The 21,722-nt window shown below is 38.7% G+C and overlaps 1 protein-coding gene across 1 annotated transcript in view; it reads left to right on the top strand.

Moving 5' to 3' along the window:
* FAM178B (family with sequence similarity 178 member B) overlaps window positions 1-21,722 on the top strand; it is a 138,952-nt gene that overhangs the window by 67,407 nt on the left and 49,823 nt on the right. Inside the window, exon 7 of the mRNA XM_044661039.1 lies at window positions 12,526-12,658. Within this exon, the coding sequence (XP_044516974.1) occupies window positions 12,526-12,658 (133 nt within the window). The remainder of the gene's footprint in view (window positions 1-12,525; window positions 12,659-21,722) is intronic.

The raw sequence follows: 21,722 nt of genomic DNA, 5'->3' as shown, positions 1-21,722 counted from the left end.
ATCTTTCTCATTGTCAGATTGCCTAGCCATTCTCACTTCTTTCTGTTTGGAATCATGTATATATGCTGCATGATTCCTAATATCCTCCAGTGGTAATGATTCCCACTGTGGACAACTTTGCCTGAAGTAATTTTGTATCGGGATTGAGGTTCCCTTTACAAATTGTCTCCTTATATGATCGATAGTATCCTGGGAATGAGTATCTCTAAGTCCTAATATCGTTTCAGCAGCTTCAATAACTGTCTAGAAAACTACTCGGGTGCTCTTCTTTCCCTTGCCTCAGTTTCTCAAATTTTTGCCATGCATTTGGCCTTTTTGCAAAATTTCTCATTGCTTTGATAAGATCAGCCCTGCATCTTAACAAGTATCTCATGTTGGCGTGTTGAGTGAAATCTAGATCTTGATGTACTAACGGCCATGATTCTAAATTTGGGTTCGTCCTAGTTTCGGTCAGGAATTTTTCCTTTTCCAAGGGAGTGTAAAATTCCCCCAAAAGAAATTCGACATCGTTGAAACTAGGGTTAAAAAGTGTGAACACCTGCTTTAATTCTTTTAGACTTTTGTACGGTTTTTCGTAGAATCTGGGAAAACGGCATTTTAAAACCTCCATATCACTAGGAGTGAATGCCTTGTATGTTTTGACATGCACCACCCCCTCTCCAGGTTGCACAATAGCCCTATCTATTCCACTGCATTCTGTATTGGTTGATCTTTCTCTGTTTCTTTTTTCCCAAAAAATTTTGATTCTACGATTTCAAGTTGTAAGATGGTATGCTTATCGAGTTCATTCCCTTCACGTAATTGCCTCAACACTTGGAACAGTAGTTTTATGTTCTCAACTAGTTCCTTGTTATCATTTTCTTGTTTTGAATCAGATGCCTTATAATAGTTAAACAGATGAGTCAGGACCGCTTTTAAAATTGCCAAAAAATGCCATAGAGCCAGAACAATTGCCACTGCTGTTGGAATGAAGCATATGCATTCAGCTAAAGTGAATGCAAACCATTTATAATAGTCGTAGATTTCAATTGATTGTTGTATCATGTTTGGTACTTTTACCAGCCAAAATGCACACATTCCCTGCTTTAAAGACCAAATAAGCAGCGATAGACTGCTTAATATAAAAATCAATCTTGTGCAATTCATTTTCTTTTCTTTTCTTTAGAAGAAGGTAGGTTTCGTATGACTTGGCTCGCCAGAATGTTATGGGGATAATTTGAGGAAAGGTGGGGTATAAGGAAGTTTGAAAGGAGGATGTTGGAGACTTGCTAAGTGGGTAATCTCGGTTACAGGTAGGCTGGGATTAAAGGAGATTCAGGGTATAATAGGACTGAAGTCAGGAGTATAACACAGAAGGGAAACAGAGATCTTTTAGGGAGAAGAGAAATTAAACTAAACAGACAAACACAGCAGGCTTATAAACTGGGACTTAGACTCAAACACAAGCTGAGGGAAATAGACTAGACTGAAATTAACAAACAGGCTTTAGTTAATTTCACAGTAAGGGACCTGTTTTGAAGTAACACCTTCCTTCAAGATGGATGCCCAGCTTCCCTCTAAGCCCAGAGTATGTTGTCTCTCTCCCTCTTCTTCCCTCTTGATAACTAACAGACAAATTATACTAATAGGGCTGTTGAAACACAAAAGGGTTTATTTTGTTTGAAGGATGTTTGTTAGGAAGGTGGATCAAAGGAAAGCCCTATCAGTTGTCTCAGGAACCTCAGGTGGGGGAAGGGAAGCAAAGATGGAGTCTGAGTAAGGACCTGCCTTTAAACTCAGCTTTACTAAGTGCTATTGCTATCTAAAGGGAATAAATGATGACTGACTAACTATAACTAATGCTGTCAATTAGGTAACTCTTCACAGATTTAACTCCTCTATAATTACTCTCCTTATTAACTCCACAGACATATAAGGTAAGGGAGGGAAGGCAGGGATGGTATTAGGAAAGGGAGATATAAAGGGTTTATCTAAAATAATAATTTCTTAAGTAAATATATCAAAGCTAGGCTAAATTTCAATATTAAAGCTAGGTAATCAAAGCAGCTTGGCTGATTCACAACCTCCCTCCACGGAAGATCCAGCCAACTGCCTTTTCCTCAAGATTCCAAACCTCTAACAGCTTTTGGAACTCAGCCAAAGCTAGAAAAAACTATATCACCCCAATTCTGTATACTACAAACAGAAATGGAGAAATCATCTGAATAGAGTTGATATGAAGTAAATGAGATCCCTATGTGAGATAGAATAGAAGGAAAAGAGAAGAAGGCCCAGCACAGAATCAGGAGAGACACTCCTGGTTGGGCGTGACTTGGATGAAGATTCAGCAAAGGAGACTGAGGGGTGGTCAAATTGATAGGAAGAGAACTGTGGGAAAAAAACAGCATCATGAAAACCCATAAAGAAGACAGTATTGTATAGAGGAGGAGAGTATAATCGACAGTGCCAAAGATGATGGCTGAGAAAAAGCCGTTATTAGGTTTGGCAATTAAGAGATAATTGATGATTTAGGAGAGAGCAGTTTCAGTTGGAAGCCAGGTTGTGAGAGTTGAGTGGGAGAAGAGAGCAAGTGAAAGCCCCTAGCATAGGCAGAGTTCTTAGAGTTCAGTCATGAATGGAAGAAGCATAGGATGATTGTGGGGACAGCTTGAGTCATTTATATTCCTCAAACGGATCTTTAATCCTATAATTTCTTTTCCACATTGTGCTATAAGCCTGATCCTGGGGATGGAGAGCCCATGGTCAGAGTCTGCTCTAACCTCTAGGGAAGAAGGACCCAACAAGACAGCAGTATTGCATCTGGCCTCCCTAAGGCAGTAATACAAGGAAACACTCCCTAGCAACTCACTCCAGGAGGGAGCAGACAGCAGCCATGTGGGTTCTGGCTCCCTGTTGTGTTCCCCATAAGGCACACAATTTATTTCAGGTGAAACCAGCAAGGAGTTTTTCCCTATTCCCTATGGCCAATATCCTAAGGAGTGTATATGAGGAAAGGATGGAGATAGAGGGAGAATAGTGAGCAGGAGTGTTCCTGGGGGTGGTACTCTCAGGTGGGATCATTCTTTTGCTTTGTGCTGTTTCCTGCTTCCTGCTGAGCTGTGTGGGTAGCTTCTGTATGAGTTCAAGAGCTGTTGACTTATGTAAAATCATGGCTGTTTCTCTGGCACAGATGGAAAAACCACTTTTATATTAGATATGACCCTTCTTTCACAGCTTGTCCCCCTAAAGTCCCATAATGTTCAAGTAATCCTGAGAATGTTGCTTAAAGGAACAGTTTCCAGACAAAACAACTGTTAGAACAGAGGAACAGGAGAGGTTGGAGATGAACTGTTACCCAGATGTTTGAGGCCCAATATCCTTATTTTCAAGTTTCAGTGTTTTCAAAGTTAAACCTCCCTAGGAGTTACCAGAAAGCTCCATCAAGCCTTTCTCTAATGTTTCACTTTCGCCACACAACTCTGGGAAGTCAGTTGTGAAACTAAGTGGTGAAAAGGGGACATGACATCTCAAGGCTACCCTAGGTCAGCGACATGAGTCCTGGCACCCTCTCTGCATTCCTTCTCTTGTCTCTGCTCTCCAGAAAACTTACTCTGGACAAGTAGGGCTCTGGAAAACTGGGACACAAAGTTTACTTGAATGTAGTCAGTGTTTTAGTTAAAGGCTTTCCAATTGTGGTTTCTGTCTTTTTCATTTAATTAAATAAATGGGAATGACTGAGAGTGACCAAGCCAATGAGAATTCTAAGGCCTTACCTTCCAAACTGCTCTTGATCAGTTCGCATAGATTATGATGAAGGGGGAGGGAGGGAAAGAAAAATATTGGTCCCTAGGCCAGAAGCTGGTAGTGTTACTACAGCAAATAATTTGAGGTATTTTATGTAGCCAATGATATGGTGGCAAGAGACGTGAAAAGGTTAGGGCTGTGGTAAGATAAAGGACTCAACAGGATTTGAGGGTACTGGCAAGGTTCACCAGCCCCAACTCTGTCTTGCTAAGTAGTTGGTCCCTGTTATGAATATGCAATAATGTATAATTTGCAAATCTTAAAACATTATAACAAATATAAGCTTTTAAAATATTTATTTTTAATTGATTAATTAATTTAGATTAATTTTCCATGCTTACATGATTCATATTCTTTCTCTCCCCCTTCCCGAAGCCAACAAGCTCCTGGGTTTTACATGTATCCTTATTCAAAACCTATTTCCATGTTATTCATATTTGCAATATGTCTTTTAATATCAAAACCCCAATCATATACCCATTGAACCATGTGATCAATAATACTTTTTTTTTTTTGCATTTCTGCTCCCATAGTTCTTTCTCTGGATGTGGGTAGCGTTCTTTCTTATAAGTTCCTCTGGATTGTCCTGTATCATTACATTGCTGCTAGTAGAAAAGACCATTACATTTGATTGTGCCACAGTGTATCTGTCTCTGGGTATAATGTTCTGGTTCTGCTTCTTTCGCTCTGCATTAATTCTGGAGGTCTTTCCAGTTCACACAGAAATCCTCCAGTTCATCATTCCTTTCAGCACAATAGTATTCCATCACTATGAGATACCATAATTTGTTTAGCCATTCCCCAATAGAGGGACACCCCTTCTTTTCCAGTTTTTTGCTCCTACAAAGAGCGTATCTCTTTTGGGTACAAACCCAGCAGTGGTATGGCTGGGTCAAAGGGCAGGCAGTTTTTTAAAGCCCTTTGGGCATAGTTCCAAATTGCCTTCTAGAATAGTTGGATCAATTCACAACTCCACCAGCAATGCATTAGTGTCCCAATTTTGCCACCACCCTTCCAACATTTATTATTTTTCTTTACTATCATATTGGCCAATCTGCTAGATATGAAGTAGTAAGTTGTTTTAATTTGTGTTTCTCTAATTATGAGAGATTTAGAACACTTTCTCATGTACTTATTAATACTTTTGATTTCTTTATCTGAAAACTGCCTATTTATCAATTAGGGAATAGCTTGTACAATTTAATTATAAGCTTTTAATCCTTTTTAATGGAATTTTGATGGAATTTATATAGAAACGCTTCAAAAATAAGTTGTGATTATATTACTATCCTTTTCATATTTAATATTTGTAAACTATAGGTAGATAAAATAATTCCTTTTTGTGAGTGAATAAGAGTACTGAGGCAGCTAGGTGACATAGGGAACAGAGCTATGGACTTGAAGTCAGGAAGACATGAATTCAAATTTGACTTTAGTCATTTACTGGCTATGTGAACTGGGGTAAATCACATAACTTCTCTGTGCCTCAGTTTACTTGTCTGTAAAATGAGGGGGATTGGTGACCTCTGAGGTCCTTTTCAGTTCCTTGTGATTCTGTTTAAGTTCATCTTCTGTAGATTCACTGACAAGCTCTTTGGGATAATTCTAGTAGCAGATAGGAATGATATGGTGATATATACCTCATCTTATTTTGCTAGGTCTCTATATTTTTTTTCAGTAGTTAGACAATGTACTTTATTTTTTTAATATAAAAGAAAGTAATTAATTTTTGCTGTGCTATCTTTTATTTTTTAACTTTTTTAAAAAATATTTTTCCATGGTTACATGATTCATGTTCTTTCCTGCCTCCCCCAACCCCCCTCCCCATAGCCAACACGCAATTCCACTGGGTTTTTACATGTATCATTGATCATAGGTCTCTATATTTTGAAAGCTTTTTATTTGATGTAGTTTGAAATCTCCTCTCACTATTATGTTGTTGGCTATGAATACTTGTGATTCACTTAATATTTCCCTTATAAATTTGAATGCTAAAGGCATTTGGAGCAATATAAGTTTAATGCTAGAACTGGTGAAACAGTGGATAGAATGCTAGGTCTGGACTCACAAAGACTCATGCTACTATTGTTTTTTTGTTTATGGTTCCTTTCAGCAGAGTGTAATTTCCTTATTTATCCTTTTTTCATTTTTTAATACTTGTTTTTTATATAGTCAAATGACATCATTGCAACTCCTGCGTTTTTTTATTTACATGATGCATAGTAGAACATTTTTTCTAGTTACTCAGGTTTATTCTATATATGTCCATTTTTAAATGTATTTTTTCAGAGAAAATTCAAGTAATTTAATAATTAGAACCATATATATCAAATAAGTAACATTATATGTTCATATATGTTTTTATACACACACATATATACATACACCTGAAAGGCTGTCATTCTTAGGGACTGCAGAAGTCATAAGACCATAGAGTTGGAATGGACTTCAGAGGACATTTAATTCAATCCCTCATTTTAAAAGATGAGGAAACTGAGGACCACGAAAGTTAAAGACTGTGACCAACATTGTAAAGAGATCAGGAGTCAGAGCAAGGAAGCACAACGAGGTCCTTTGACTCTAGACCAGCAGTCTTCCTGTGGTATCATTGCTTCCCTATGACCAAACTCTCACTTTTTTTAGTTCAATAATATTTTATTTTTTCCCCAATTATCCTCAAAAACAATTTTCAACATTCATTTTCTAGTATTTTAAGTTCTAAATTGTCTCCTTCCCTTCCTTCCTCTGTTTTTCCTTCCCTGGAGCAGTAAGCAATTTGATAATACATGTGCTATCATGCTATACATATTTCCAAATTCATCATATTATGGAAGAGCTATCATGCATATACACATACACACACGAACACACACACACACACACACACACACACACACACACACACACACACCATGAAGAAAATAAACTGAAAAATGGTATGCTTCAAACTACATTCAGATACCATCAGTTCTTTCTCTGTAAATCTAAAACATTTTTTTTTATTTTTTATTATTATTATCTTTTAAACCCTTAACTTCTTTGTATTGGCTCCTTGGTGGAAGAGTGGTAAGGGTGGGCAATGGGGGTCAAGTGACTTGCCCAGGGTCACACAGCTGGGAAGTGTCTGAGGAAGGATTTGAACCTAGGACCTCCCGTCTCTAGGCCTGACTCTCAATCCACTGAGCTACCCAGCTGCCCCAATCTAAAACATTTTTCATCCTAAATTCTTAGAGATTATTTTGGATCATTGTAATGTTGATATTAGTTCTCATTTAGTTGATCATCATATAAGATTGCTGTTACTGTGTATAATGTTCTTCTGGTTTTGTTCTTAGTTCTTTGCATCAATTCATGCAAGTCTTTTTAGGTTTTTCTGAAATCATTCTTTCTTATAGCACAATAATTCCATTACATCATATACCCTAACTTGTTCAATCATTCCCCAATTGATGGATTTCCTGTCAATTTTCCAATTCTTTGTCACCACAAATAGAGCTGCTATAAATATTTTTGTATAAATAGGTTTCTCTCTCTCTCTCTGTCTCTTTTTTTTTTTTAAATCTCTTTAGGATACAGGCCTAATAGTGGTGTAATAAAATGTATTTTAAAAAACAGATTGTGAAGTTTTGTTTTCTTATCCAATCTTTAACTCTTTTTCATTTTGTTAAACTGTTTAATCCATTCACATTTAAAGTTGTGAAAGTTTTTTTTCAAGTCTTGATTTTTTTTTTCTTTATAAAAAGGTCCTATTCTTCCTTGGCTTTTTTCTCCAATCCCCTTAGTAGTTCTTAGATTCTTTTGATTGGTACTTTGCTTTTTGGGTTCAGAAGTTCTAGACAGATTTCTTGTATTATTTCTTGCATTTTGGTGTTCAGATTTTTTTTTTCCTCATAAACTCTTTCTCTCTGTCTTAGAAACAACTCTAAGATAACAGGGCAAGGAGTAGGCAAATGGAGTCAAACAACTAGGAAGCATCTTGAGGCCAGATTTGAACCCAGGTCCTTCTGACTCTAGGCGTAGTACTGTATCTACTGTGCCACCTAACTGCTCCTATGTTTAGGTTTTTTGATTTGTGTTTTGTTTTTGTTTTTGTTTTTTCTCAACTTGTGGGTTAATCCTTAAGTTGTTTCTACATTTCCTGTCTTCAAGTCCATAAATTCTGATCTCACAATTCTCATTTCTCCTTTAAATCATTCAAGAACAGCATGTTAGGGTTCTATGCTCTACTCCTAATCCATGGGTACTAATGCCTCATCAAGCATTGAATCATTTTCCTTTGTTTTACAGTATTTATTCATAGATACCTGAATTTTTTTTTAATTATATCTGGGAACCATATTTCTTTCTGTTGCTAATGTCTTCCCCATTGGTTTATCTGCTTATGATCAGTCTTTGAGTTTTCTTCCTCTTGAAACCTTTGCCAGTTTCAATATTTTTCTCTCTTATTTTTCTCTACTGTTCACTTTCTGACTCCCTCCCCTCTCAAGGTAGTTTCCATAAGGGCTGGATCTCAAAACATCTCAGTAGCTAGGCAATTCATATTTCTCCAGGCTAGGTCTCTGCCCCAAGTGACTTTTGGGAAAGATAGAACTGGCCCCAGGTGAATGCTGGGCTCTTTCCCATAGACTTAGTAGAGTATCACATATCCCTGCACTTTTCTCTTCTTTCATCCCCCGCCATACACACAGTGCCCTGACTTGTCCCCTCTGTTTCTCAGAGCTCTTCCATTCTACCCAGGAGATTAGTGTGTAAGATTGCATTCTGTTCCATGTTCATGGGTCAGGGCAGTTTGTATAGCCTTGCTACCAGAACTGTGATGAGCTTGTTTTTGTTTTTGTTTTTAACCTCCTTTAGGTTCTTAGTTTATTGCTGAAATCACTTTATTTCTACATCATAACTTATATTTTGTAGAAATTTGAGAGACCATGAAGATAAAAAAAATGTCTAGTCCTCTCTTTTATTAGTTACCTGACCTGGTGTCTTATTCCATATAATTTGGAGATTATTATTATTTCTCTACTTCCTTCCTTCCTTAAAAAATGGTATTTATATAATGCTTTCCCCCATATATAAGCCTGTATAAGTGTTGTTATCCCCATTTTACAAATAAGGAAACAAACTCAGAGAGTTGAATAACTTGCCACACAGCTACTAAGTGTTAGAGGTAGGATTTGATCTTGTGACTTGTGACTTTTTGGAGTCTTGTGACTCTAAATAGAATATTTATTTGCTAAGCCAAATGCTTTTCCATAGACAGAAACTCTCTGGCTGTCTCTGTTCTTTTGTATGTCTGTCTCTCTGCTTACGCGCACGCGCACACACACACACACACATACACACACGTGATAATGATTAAAATTCTCTGTATACTGTGTCTTAATTTATAATTATTTATTAAATAATAAAAAGTATGCCAGAGAAGAGGAAGGTGCCAACCACATGTGACCAATCAAAGCCTTCCCTTCAGAGAGCTAGGCTGACACCAACACCTACTTACTCATTCTGAATTCCCAGGAAAAAGGTCCCCACTTCCTCTGGGCACTCCAATTTATGCTCTTTTTTATGTCCCTTTCTGTAAGCCCCTTTGATTGAAGCATTCTAACCTCTCTCTGGACAAGGAGATTATGGGGAGTCACTCAGGGCAAGAGACTAGATCTTCAGGAAGCCAGAAGTCATGAAACCTTTAGAATGACTGCATAGTGTGCATATCCACTATTCTCTATCCTACTATCTTTTCTGTAGTCCACTATTTTAAGAGGCTTGTTTACAGAAAAATTAAAAGCTTTGTTTCGATTCTTATTCAAAAAGAGGGTGGGGGAAGAAAGGAGTTGTAGCTTCAATCTTAAGATTAAACCTTATTCCCTTTAAAACTTGAAGATTGTTTTACACACACACATACACACACATCATCATCATCATCATCATCATCATCATCATCATGTCAAGGAAATATCAGATGTTACATTTGGTCCTAGAAGAGGGATCCAAATCAAGAACAATGGAAAAAGAAATTTCAAAGAGCTAAATATAGGCCTTCTGTCAGGAAAAACTTTTTAACAATTTGAGTTGTCCATAAGTGGAATGAGTTGCCTCAAGAGATGGCAAGTTCACCATCCTTGGAGATCCTCAAGTAGAAGCTGGACAATCACTGGTTATGGTGTTATGGTATTCCTTTGGTTTATGGATTAGACCAGATGACCACTGAGGTCCATTAGAAGCCATCAATTCTATAATTGTGCAAACACATTTCTACCTATGTGGCTAAAATCTCATCATGCTTCACCAGAATCAGTTAACATCTCTGTGGAGAGGGCAACAATGTTATTGCCTCCATGGAGCCAGTGGAAGGAGTAAAGCAAATGCATGAAAGTATTTTCTTCTTTGGGGATCCAATTAGATTGTTACGTAACTTGTCTAACCTCAAATATAGATCCAAAGTAATGAACATGGCAGCAATCATGATTTAGTGCTCTTCTGCTTGTTATTCCTAAATGTGTCACTATTCCTCAAGTAGTAGTTATTCTGCTTTGATGCCTCTAGCACAAGGGAAATTCAATGTGAGTAATTCCATTGCTTCAAAATGGCTTCATTGCTTATAGATTAGCTCTAAAGATGAGGAAGTAGTATTAAGAGTCTGTTAAGTCTTTACTCTCCGGAAATCTAATGTTTACAGGAGGTTCCAGTTTTTTTGGAATGTTGCCTGAACACTGTAGTTTGAATTCTTGAATGATAATCTAGCCATGGCAACCTACCTATTTCAAGTTATCTGAGTTCTTGTCAGAGTTAAATTATTTAATTTCATTAGTTGTCACTTCTTTTCAGTTTCTCTCCTATTCAGGTACCTGTTGGTCAAGTTTATTTCTTGCTCTTAGATATTTATGTATCTTTCCAGAAATAAAATATTTCCTTCTCACAGAGGGGGAAACTGAGACTCAGCCAATAGTAGGAAATTTAGATAAGACCATTCAGTAAAAATGAGAGGATCTTGTATTTATTCCATGAGTGGCACATAGAATTTTTTTAAAAGTCACATACTTTTTGTTATTTGCAAGGTTGGCAGGTTGAGGCAGGGCAGTTTCCTGTACATGTTGGTGCCTGCCATTTGGGAAAGTGTATAGTATATAGTATTTTGTTTTCCTGTTCTTCTATCTGTAAATTTTCTCAAGAAGAAGACTATGATTTTTTTCCTTTGTTCAGTTCAGCAAAATTCTCAGCCATTGCCCTATTTATTCCTGCTAGGTATATATATTTTTTAGACTTTTTAGGCTATGAACCAGGAGGTAAGGATTTGATTGTATATAGATGGAAGAACCAGAACATTCAGAGATTAATTATGATTGGTCATCATTTGAACTACTACTATTTTCAACTCTATGCAACATGTAACCCTGCTATATCTTGCAGCTTTTTAAAGATTTTTTATTTCAAATCCTTAGTTTCCTTTTGTGGCCAACAGTTTAGTTCACTTTTCCCAAGTGGTAGTTACGGAATAAGTATCCTTCCCAAATGGCAACATTGTAGTATAATTATTGAGCAATTGCTACCCCAAACCTTACAAATAGATTACCGGATGTGTATAGTGTAAAGGAACTTCTGTAGTTCTTTAAAAAAAAAAGTTTGTGATGCCTTTTATTTTTTATTCTATAGTCTTTTCTTCATGCATCCCCTATCCTCAAACATACACATTAAATTTTCCCTTGTAACAAAGAAAAATAATTAAACAAAATTGACTGATTTAACATCTACCTCTACTTAAAGGAAGGAATTATATTTCATTAGACTCTAGGAATAAGATTTATCACAACAAATTATCTTAGTCTGGCTGCCTTTTAGTGTTTTCATTCCCATTGTTATGTATTGTGACATTTATATTGTTCTTCATGAAGATTTCTAGTAAGTTGCCCCATGTTTCTCTGATTTCTTCACATTCTTTACTTTTTATGCACAATAGTATTCTATAACATTCACATGTGACAGTTTTTTATCCATTTACCAAACAATGGGCACTTACTTTGTTTCTAGATTTTTTTGTTGTTGTTGCAAAAAGGGATGATATTTTTTTTGGTGTATGTGGGCCCTTTCTGTCTTTGATTTCCTTGGAATAGATGTCTAAAAATGGGATCCAGGAGTTATGAGTTCATAAAAACTTCTGCTAGGAGTGTTGGTGATAACATTCGTTAACCGTTTTCCCAAAGGTCTTCTCTTATCTACCTAACCTGATACCCTATGTCTGTGATGGCAAACCTTTTGGAGATGGAGTGCTGGGCCCCACCCCTACTCCACTCCCCAGACCAAGTACTGTGCCCATGTGCCCCTCCCCTCCCACCAAGTGCCAGGTGCACTCTGCTCCACTTATCCCACACAGGGGAAGGAGAACATGCTCCCAATGGTCTACTGAACAGGGGGCTAGGTGAAGTAAGGAGTATAGGGAGGGAGAGGGGTGTGACTCAAGTGCTCTGCTCCCTTCCAGCTCTGCCACCTATGAGCTGTCCACCTTACCCACTGTGTACCCCCATTGGGCTGTTGGGCAGAGGGGCAAGGGATGTGAAAAAATGTCAGGCACAGTGGAGAGAGGGAGGGGAACAGATCCACCTGAGTCCATCCCACTACCTTTCTGGGAACAAGCACTGGGGAGGATAGGGGAAAGGGCAGCCGTGAGCCCACAGAAAGTGCACTGCGTGCCATCTTTGGTACCTGTGCCACAAGTTCATCATCACTGCCCTATGTCTTTTGATTTAACAGGTGGAGATAACACCTTTGTGTGGTGCCCCAAACTACAAGAGATTATCTTGACCTTTCAGAGCCTTGGAGCAAGAGGCTCTAACTTATATCTCAAAGCATCTCTTCAGCCTATGCCTTCTGTCCATGATAGGAGGTAAGTGTTTCCTCCTCATAAACTTTGAAATCATGACCCTTGGTGGTAAGTTCTCACTAGAGAGTTTTCTCAATTAGCCATCACCATTTATTCAGCATCTTTCGAACTCTAACCCTGGCACAATATTATAGTATTATCTATACTGAAATACAAAAGCTGAGGCAGACAGTATCCATTTGAGGGACTCACAGTCTAACAAGAGAACAAACATCAGTAAATACCTATGAATATATGGCAGAAATTTATAAACATGTAGAACACGTTTCTAAATATTATGTCACACAATAATGTGCCCAACTAAATATAACTACATATAGCAGTGTGTTCAAACCAACACTAAAGAAAGTTAAATTTGACTGCTATGTCCAAGATTCTTGTAACATTGCAGAAATCATGTGGCACTGCAATCTAAATCTGCTTGTGTGACTGAAGTTCTGCCTTTAGTAAGCCTATGGGAAGGTAGCATGTCACTATATTTATTATCCAGCTAAGGGATTGAAATATCCGAGTTGCCTACTGAAATGGCTTTGCCTTACATGGGCCACCAGCCTAGTCGTTCTATCAGTGTCCATATGCATTGTTCGGAAAAGTTTTTGTTTGTTTTTGGAAAACAACAACAAAAACTGCTGTATCTCCACCAGTCACTGGCTAAGTTTGTAGACACCTAGAATAATTTCTTTGCTATTATATTCATGACTTCAACAGTGGCCCTGGAAAATTTCATTCTATCTCTATTAGCCATGTCCAGAATTAATCCAGGGGATGAAGGGATTTATTACTTAGAATATGAAAATGTAAAATCTATGATCTGTATATAGCTCATGAGCCTCAAGACTATCTATACTCTCCTTTCTTAGGTCACATTCACAGACTGAATCTTTTATATTATGCATAAAATGGGGATAATAATAGCACCTACGTTCACTGTTGTGAGGATCAGATGAGATAGTTGTAAAGCTTTTAGCACAGTGCTTGGCACATAAGTGCTATGTAAATGTTAGTTATTATTGTTATTTGTTAAGATAGTTTACTACATATGGCATAAAGTGAAAGGAAATAGATGAAATACACCTAAATGGAGATATAGTTCTCCAGCTGGAGCCAAACCTTCCATTTGCCCTTCCATATCTTCTGAGATGGGTAGGAGTATTTTTGAACTGCCTAAACCTAAAACTTGTGGGGAAAAAAATAAGGAAAGGGACTTTATGCTTTCATTTAAGGCATATACACTAGAAATAAGGGAAAGTAGGAAAAGGGCTCAATCTTCTCCAACTTCAAAGGCTAATGAGATTCACTAATAGCTGTCAGTCCGCAATTTTGGATCCTTTCTCTTTAAGGTCTTTATCCTCCATATCAAATCAAATCATACCAAGTCAAAAAACATTTATTAAATGCCTTCTATGTGTCAGGCATGGAGTTCAGTGTTAAAGATATAAAGAAAGGCAAAAGATGGCAGCTAGATGGCTCAGTGGATTTAAAGCCAAGCTCAGAGATGAGAGGTCCTGGGTTCAAATCTAGCTTCAGACACTTCCTAAATGTGTGACCCTGGGCAAGTCCCTTAATCCCCATTGCCTAGCCCTTATCATTCTTCTGCTTTGGAATCAATACACTATTAATTCTAAGAAGAAAGGTAAGGGTTTAAAAAAAAAAAAGGCAAAAATAGTCTCTATCTTAAGGGAAGTTCACAGTCCAATGGAGGAGACAACAAGTAAACAACTATGAATAAACAAGACATAGATAGGCTAAATTGGAAATCATCTCAGAGGAGAAAATCTCTAGGATTAGAATCTCCCCCTCAATACTGGGCTCTGATTATCTTTTTTTCAGTGTAGCCTGGCTACCCCTCACTTTCTCATGGAAACTCTGTAGTCCGAACTAATTAGCAATAGCTATTTATCCCCATTTTCCCCATGGTCACCAGAAAGTCCCTCTTCAAGGTCGGTGTAAGGAAGAGAAGTCAGCACTAGATACTATAGTATATAGATAGCTTTTCCTCCTCTATCTTATCTCATGTTTTCCTGCCAGAGTGAACACAGAGCTATATACTTTCAATAGTAAGTATCATCTTCTTTCCCAGAAAGGAGGATCAGGGCCATCTCACTTCTGGCGAATTTTATTTTGTCTCCCTCTTGAGAAATGTTCTGGGTCTTCTGTTGTCCACACAGTTCAAAAAGTGATTTAGAAGCACTGGTTACACACATAGACATATCACATATGGTGACACATTTGCTAGCTAAACCTGGGTATTCATATGTTGACTATACAGTAAAGGTTCAAAGTGACTTCTTATTTCTTAATAAGGGGTGAGTATACTCCCTAAGAAGTAGTGTAGACTCAGTTTCTTCTGCTATCTTGTAGGAAGAACTATAAATTGTTTTGAGATTGGAAGGAGGAAGGTGTGTTTATAGTCTGAGAAGACAATTCTGACTCAACTTTTCACTGAAGAATTGGCTTTCATTTTGGAGATTTTGGAATTGGGACACCCCACCAGAGGGGAAAAGGGTAGGGTGAAGAATACATAATTGTAAGCATAGAGAAGAAACAAGTACTTTAGTACTATAATATCAAGAGAGCTGGATTTTTATCTATGTGACAAGTCATTTCCCTTTTCTGGACCTTAGTGTAGAATAAAAGAATTGGACTAGAGGAACTGTAATGGCCTTTCCAGTTCTAAATGTAGGATTTCAGGACAATCTGATCTGATAAGTCTCAGTTTTATTTATCCAGCCTCCAACAAAGATATGTGGTCAAGTACGAATGGGCCAGTCAATAAGCATTCAAGATTTACTATTTGCCAGATGCTATGCCAAAGCTCTTAGGGTACAAAGAAAGGGCAAAACCAAGCCAACCCTAAAACAGAGCAAAATCTTATCCTCAAGGAATATGTGTTCTAATGGAAGAGACAACATGTAAATAGGTAGGAACCTAGAAGTATGTACAATGCCAGGTATTGACATTGACTGGTAGGGAGACTAGGGAAGTCCTTTTTCCAAAAATGAGATTTAGGTGAGTCTTCCATGGAAGCTTAGGCGACTAAAAGGGAGAGGTGAGGAAGCAGAGCACTTCAGGCAAAAGGGAAAGCCAATAAGAGGGCAAAGAGACAGGAAATGAGTGACTTAACCACCTAAATCCTCTTTAATTAGTGTTTAAATTGCTCCTTAAACCCTGTTAATGTTCTGTATAGACAAAGAAAGGTAGTGGGATCTTCCATGCCTATTTCTGGTCTTCAGGATTGAAGTGAAAGATGTAGCATATGGGTATTAGTAGGTCTGTAAATTAAGATAGGGAGATAAGAGATTGATTAAGGCAATAGGCTGCAGATTCTATGATTCTGAGTTCAATTAATCACATACTTATATGGGAGATTAGAATCAAATGGCATCTGATGGGATTGCAGTTGTATGTTGCCTGAATTTTGTCTCATAAAGCTCTATGTTGTTAAAAATATCCCAACATAGAAGCAGCTGGGTAGCTCAGTGGATGAGAGCCAGGCCAAGAAATGGGAAGTCCTTTGTTCAAATCTGGCTTCAGACACTTCCTAGCTGTGTGACCCTGGGCAAGTCACTTAACACCCATTGCCTAGCCATTACCACTCTTCTGTCAATACGCAGTATTGATTCTAAGACAGAAGGTATGGGTTTAAAAGAAAAAAATCTCAACCTGGGAGCAGGTAGGTATCTCAGTGTATAAAAGTACGGGTCTTGGAATCAGGAGGATCTGGGTTCAAATATGGCCTCAAATTCTTCCTAGCTGTGTGAACCTGGGCAAGTTAGTTAACTCCAATTGCCTAGAGTTGTTACTAAGACAGAAAGTAAGGACTTAATAACAAAAAAATAAAATAAAATAAAGCATCCCTAGCCTGCTCTCCCACCTTGGAGCTTTGGAATATCCTTTAGAACCCCTCCATGAATTTCCTATAATTTCTGAGGAAATTTCAAACTCCTAGAGTCCCAAGGATGAAGTAATGCCACCAGGTGATTTTGCGGAGGGCATGATAGCTTGAAGAGGAAGTTGCCCTTCAAAGTAATAGAGAACTCAGATGCTGCCAACTTCATAGGACCCTGGACTTCTCAGAGCTGCTAGACTGTCATCCAGAGTTAGTACCTGGAATCTTCATGTTTGCTACAGCAATGATTCTCAAATTTATTAGAATGGTAATGTCTGATTTTGGTTTGATTTTTAATACCCCTCTTCCTAAAAGCACTGTATATATATATTTACACCATAGTTAATTTAAAAAATTTTGAAAATTATTAGAGAAATGTCCAAAACTTTTTAGGTCTGGTAGATATGTATGACTAGGTTTTGTAAAATCACAATGGGCAGTGGGTACTACCTATAAACTAGGTAGGATTTTGTACTGATCATGAATAATGAGGCCAAGGCCAGTGGTGCCTCAGGCCTTTGTCATATAATGGATGAATGAGCATCAACAGAAAATAGAATTATACTAAGAACATGAATTTGAACTCTCGCTATCAGCTCCAAAGTTATATTGAATAATTTGCTGCCAAACTAAACTTTACCACATTCTGCTGTAGCTATAAATAACCTACACTTGTGCCAGCCTGCCAAGATCCTGCCCCTTTCTCTTTCCTCCAAGTTCCAGATCTAGTGCAATAAGCTTCTTTCCACTTCCCCAACTTAGAACTTTAATCACACTGTCTGGGTTGGGTGGGAAAGAGAAGCACATACAGAAAAAACAAATGCAAGGTGGGAGATGGCTTTGGGACAAGGAGTGGAGCCAGGAGATATCAGATGGGCTGCTTTTAGCTCCTGTGATGAGTGTCAGATGATAAGTAGAAAAATGGAAGGAGGCGTTGACAGTCCAGTTTGTTTTCCTCTCTATAAAGATCCTCCCCCCTGCCCCCGTCCCCTTCAAGGTACCTTTAAGGCTCACTAGCTACATACCTATTCCTCTGTATTAAAATGCCAAAAGTTTCATTTCAAATACTGGAGTAGATGGATGGCTGTTTCAGCATACAATATAAACTCTAGTGTTGTTTTTAGTGAGCAGCTAGGAGGTACTGTAAATAGAGTGCCAGACCTATGTTGAGAAAGACTCATCTTCCTGAGTTCAAATCCAGCTTCTGACACTAGTTGTTTGACCCTGGACAACTCACTTAACCATGTTTGCCTCAGATTTCTCATTTGTAAAATGCACTGAAGAAGGAAATAGCAAACTACTCCAGTATCTTTGCTAAGAAAACACCCAGTGGGGTCATGAAGAGTCGAGGACACAACTGAATATTTCTTAACACCAATTGTACTTGGTTCCTTTTCAGAGAGGAAAGCGTTTGGAACCCTGTTGCCTTCGAATCAGAAGCATTGTCAGAGTTGGGATGAATAGTTTTTTATTTTCTTTCCTTTTGTTTCTCTAGATTTGAAACCTTGAATCATATTTTAAGATTAAATCTATTGAGATGGGATGGGGAGAAAATGCATAATTTTAAACTTGACTTAAATCTATTTCCTGGAGTCATCTTTCCGTTGAGTTCTGTAGGAGAATTGTAGGAACTAATTTTATAGTAGATAACTTTGCTACCAGTGTTTTGGATATATTGGAGGCTTAACATATCATCTCTTTTGGAATCAGAAAAAAAATAGGTATTTTAAGAGTCATTTAGAATAATTTGATATATGCCCTTGGGCCTTGTGGAAAGAGAGAGATTAATAATCCCAGTGGGATTTAGGCTCAATGAAGGTTTCCCTGTTCTGTCTCATTTAAGTGAGTTGTTGGCAGGCTTTTCAGCCTAGAGATACCCAGTGCTTCTCTGGGCTGGGCTTGATGGGAGACCTTTGTGAAAAAAACCCTGCTGAGACTAAGAGTCAGCAGGGGGCACTCGTCCCCTGGTTCATTATCCTGGAAGAGAACAGAAGTAGCTGTTAGAGGGGGGCCTTCTGGCAGTGATGGGGTGGACTGATTCAAGTATCTACCCTTTAGAGGTGTGAGACATCATTAGTGAATACACGAGGAACTGCGAAAAACTCTAGGCTAAGAGTTGTCTTTGGTTTCATAGTCAAGTATCCTTAGAAGGCCCAGAGATTTGGCAACTGAAACCAAAAGTCCCCTTCCCAGAAAGATCCTTCTCTCCCTCCTGCTGCCACCCACCTAAATCAGACCTCCAAGGAAATCTAAACATTCCCCATAACTTTAGACTAGGCACGTACCACAGCACCCTTCCCTTAATTCAGCTAAAGCAAGGTTAGAGTTTTACTAAGAAATTAAGAACTAAATGGAAGCCAAATAAGGAATTGAAGCATGGAACTCTCAGGTTGTAAGAGGGAAAGAATAATTCTCTGATATAACCTTTCCTGACCCAATCCCCAGAGTCCTCCTGTTACTTTGATCCATTTTAACGGTGGGGTCTGAGCAGCAGCCTAGCAAACTGCAGGTGGGTAAACTCGGCTCCTTTATCCTTAGCAAGTGTCTCCTTCTAACCAATCCAGGTGGCTTTAAATGGCCTTATTAATTGTAGGCTTCAGATCCAGCCCTCAGAGCGGTTTTCTGCCAAGGACTTACTTCTGCCTGGCTTTTCCTGTTGCTTCTCAATGAGTTCTATCTTCAGGACATTTTAGGTTACTTTTTGCATTTACTAACTCTTAGTCCCTTCAAAGTGGGGCACAGTTAATGCCTGCAATAATTTTGGAGTTTGAAAACCAGGATGCTGAAGCTGCTTGGATGACAAACAGGTTTTTTGTTTTGCTAGGTTATTATGAGTAGGCAAATCCCTTTTCTTCTCTCTTTGGCTCATTTTCTACTTTAAAATAAGGGAGAATGGTACTTGTCATCCAGACATTGGGGATTTTACCCAATCAAGAAGACACAATACTTCCTAAAGGAGAATGTTCAGATCTCTCAGTGACTGATGTTTGTTGCTGGTTTGGGGTACATAAAAGTCCTTATAAGACTAGGAGTGCTATTGTGAAGAGAAAGTTCAGGGATGAAAATAGAAAGTAGAAAGAGAAATATAAATGTTTATATAAACCCTTACCTTCTGTGTTAGAATTGATTCTGAGTACTGATTCTAAGCCAGAAGAGTGGTAAAGGCAAGACAGTTGGGGTTAAGTGATTTGCCCAAGGTCACTTGTCTAGGACATGTCTGAGGTCATACTTGAATCCAGGTTCTCCTGACTCCAGGCCTAATTCTCTATCCACTGAGCCATCTAGCTGCCCCAAGAGGATATATTCGGAAGAAAATGAATAGGATTAAAGCTTTGGAGAGTGAGAAGGAAGAGAAGAGCAGAGACTTAGCTGATAAGCACTTGGAAAAGGCAGAGAGAAGTGTAGAAACAGAGGAATATCCGAGACTACTCAGTATGAATTTATACCTATATGTTCAGTCATAGATGGCATCTAGGTGGGCCAGTGGATAGAGCTCTGTGTTTGGAGTCAGGAAGACTCATCTTCTTGAGTTCAAATCTGACCTCAGACACTTACTAGCTGTGTGATCCTGGGCAAGTTACTGAATCCTGTTTGCCTCAGTTTCATCATCTGCAAAATGAGCTGGAAAAAGAAAATGGCCAACCACTCCAATATCTTTGCCAAGAAAATCCCAAAGGGAGTAACAGTCATACACAACTGAAACAAATGAACAACGATAGTCATGGATGCTGTTGTGTTAAACTAGATACTTACAGAAACCTTGGCAAAATCAGGCTGAAAGCCATTTGTGTGTAATCACATTTTGAGAGTGGGGGCTGAATTAACCCACCAGGGTTCATAGTCTGTAACTGGAGTCCCCAAGACTTTATCCTGAGTTAAAGACGGAGCTGAGCACCTCCAGGCTGATGCATAGCAGTGGTCTGAGTCCCAGTGAAAAGCTCCTCTCTGCTCTGACCATCAGGTCACAGTACTGTTCTCATGGTGCCAGATGCTTTCATCCATTCAGTTCCTGGAAAGGGCAGCCTGGCTGAATAGGCTAAATGGATAAATAAACGGCAATTAATACATCAAAGGAGTATTCTGTCAAGCATGAGGAGTTTTTTCTAACTGACTGTTTTGGGGACAGTGTAATTTGATCCATGTAAGGTTTGTTTCTTCTTTTCCATTAGCTCAGCATTGATTCTTCTTCCTTGCATTGGCTTTTGCCATGTGTTATGCAGAGCTGAAATCGACAGGCCTGGTTTTATTTAGCAGCACCTGCCTATGGGATGTGCAGTGCTGCTTCCTGCCAGGATAGCTTTGTTCCTGCCTGTACAGTGACAGCCTAAGCCAGCCTGGCTCCTGGCAAAGTGGCTCACTAATTGACCAAAGTCAACAGGAGAGCCACCCCCATCTCAGGCCATTGGATGTAGTAGGGCCTCAGAAATAGTGTTGGTATTAATTTCTTGTTGTTAAATTGGGGTAGAGTTAAAAACTATTAAAATTATTTTTCTTAGGAGGCTTAAAGATAAGTATTTTGGGTATTGTCACAAAGTGCCAGAGGCAGGATTTGATCCCAGATCTCTCCTGACTTTCCTCTATATTGTGCTGGAAAAGAAAATGTTGATAAAAAGAAGAGCAAGAGTTAGACTATGCTCTGTCTCTCATACTCTATACCTTCACTTTTGCATGTAATTTCCATTGTCTCTTCTTACCTATTGAATCCTTTAAAGTTTAACTGAAATACCTCTTCCTAAGTGAAGCTTGTCAGGAATGAGCTATCTCCTTCCCTATCTCACATAGCACTCCCTCCTTTCCCTTCTTCTCTCTCTCTCCTCCCTCCTTTTCCTCCTTCCTTTCTGGCCTCCCTTCCCTCTCTCCTTTCTTCCCTCCCTCTTTCCCTCCTTCCCTCTCTCCTTTCTTCCCTCCCTCCCTCCTTTCCTTCCCTCCATCTCTCCTTCCTTCTTACCTTCCTCTTTCCTTTCTTCCTTCCCTCCCTCCCTCCTTCCTTCCTCCCTTCTTCCTCCTTCCCCCTCTCTCTCCCTCCTCTCTTCATTCCTCTCTACCTTCCCTCCTTTCTTCCTTTCCCTTCTAGTTCTCTTGATGTTTTGTGGATACAAGGGGAACCTATGGGTTATCATTTGGTTATCTCTCACTTTTGCTAATTGACTGGCAGATTTGTTTTTTGGGTCATGCTTT

The sequence above is a fragment of the Gracilinanus agilis genome, chromosome 2 (genome assembly GCF_016433145.1).
Source record: "Gracilinanus agilis isolate LMUSP501 chromosome 2, AgileGrace, whole genome shotgun sequence".
NCBI lineage: Eukaryota > Metazoa > Chordata > Mammalia > Didelphimorphia > Didelphidae > Gracilinanus > Gracilinanus agilis.
This window is presented reverse-complemented; position numbering and strand designations above follow the sequence as displayed.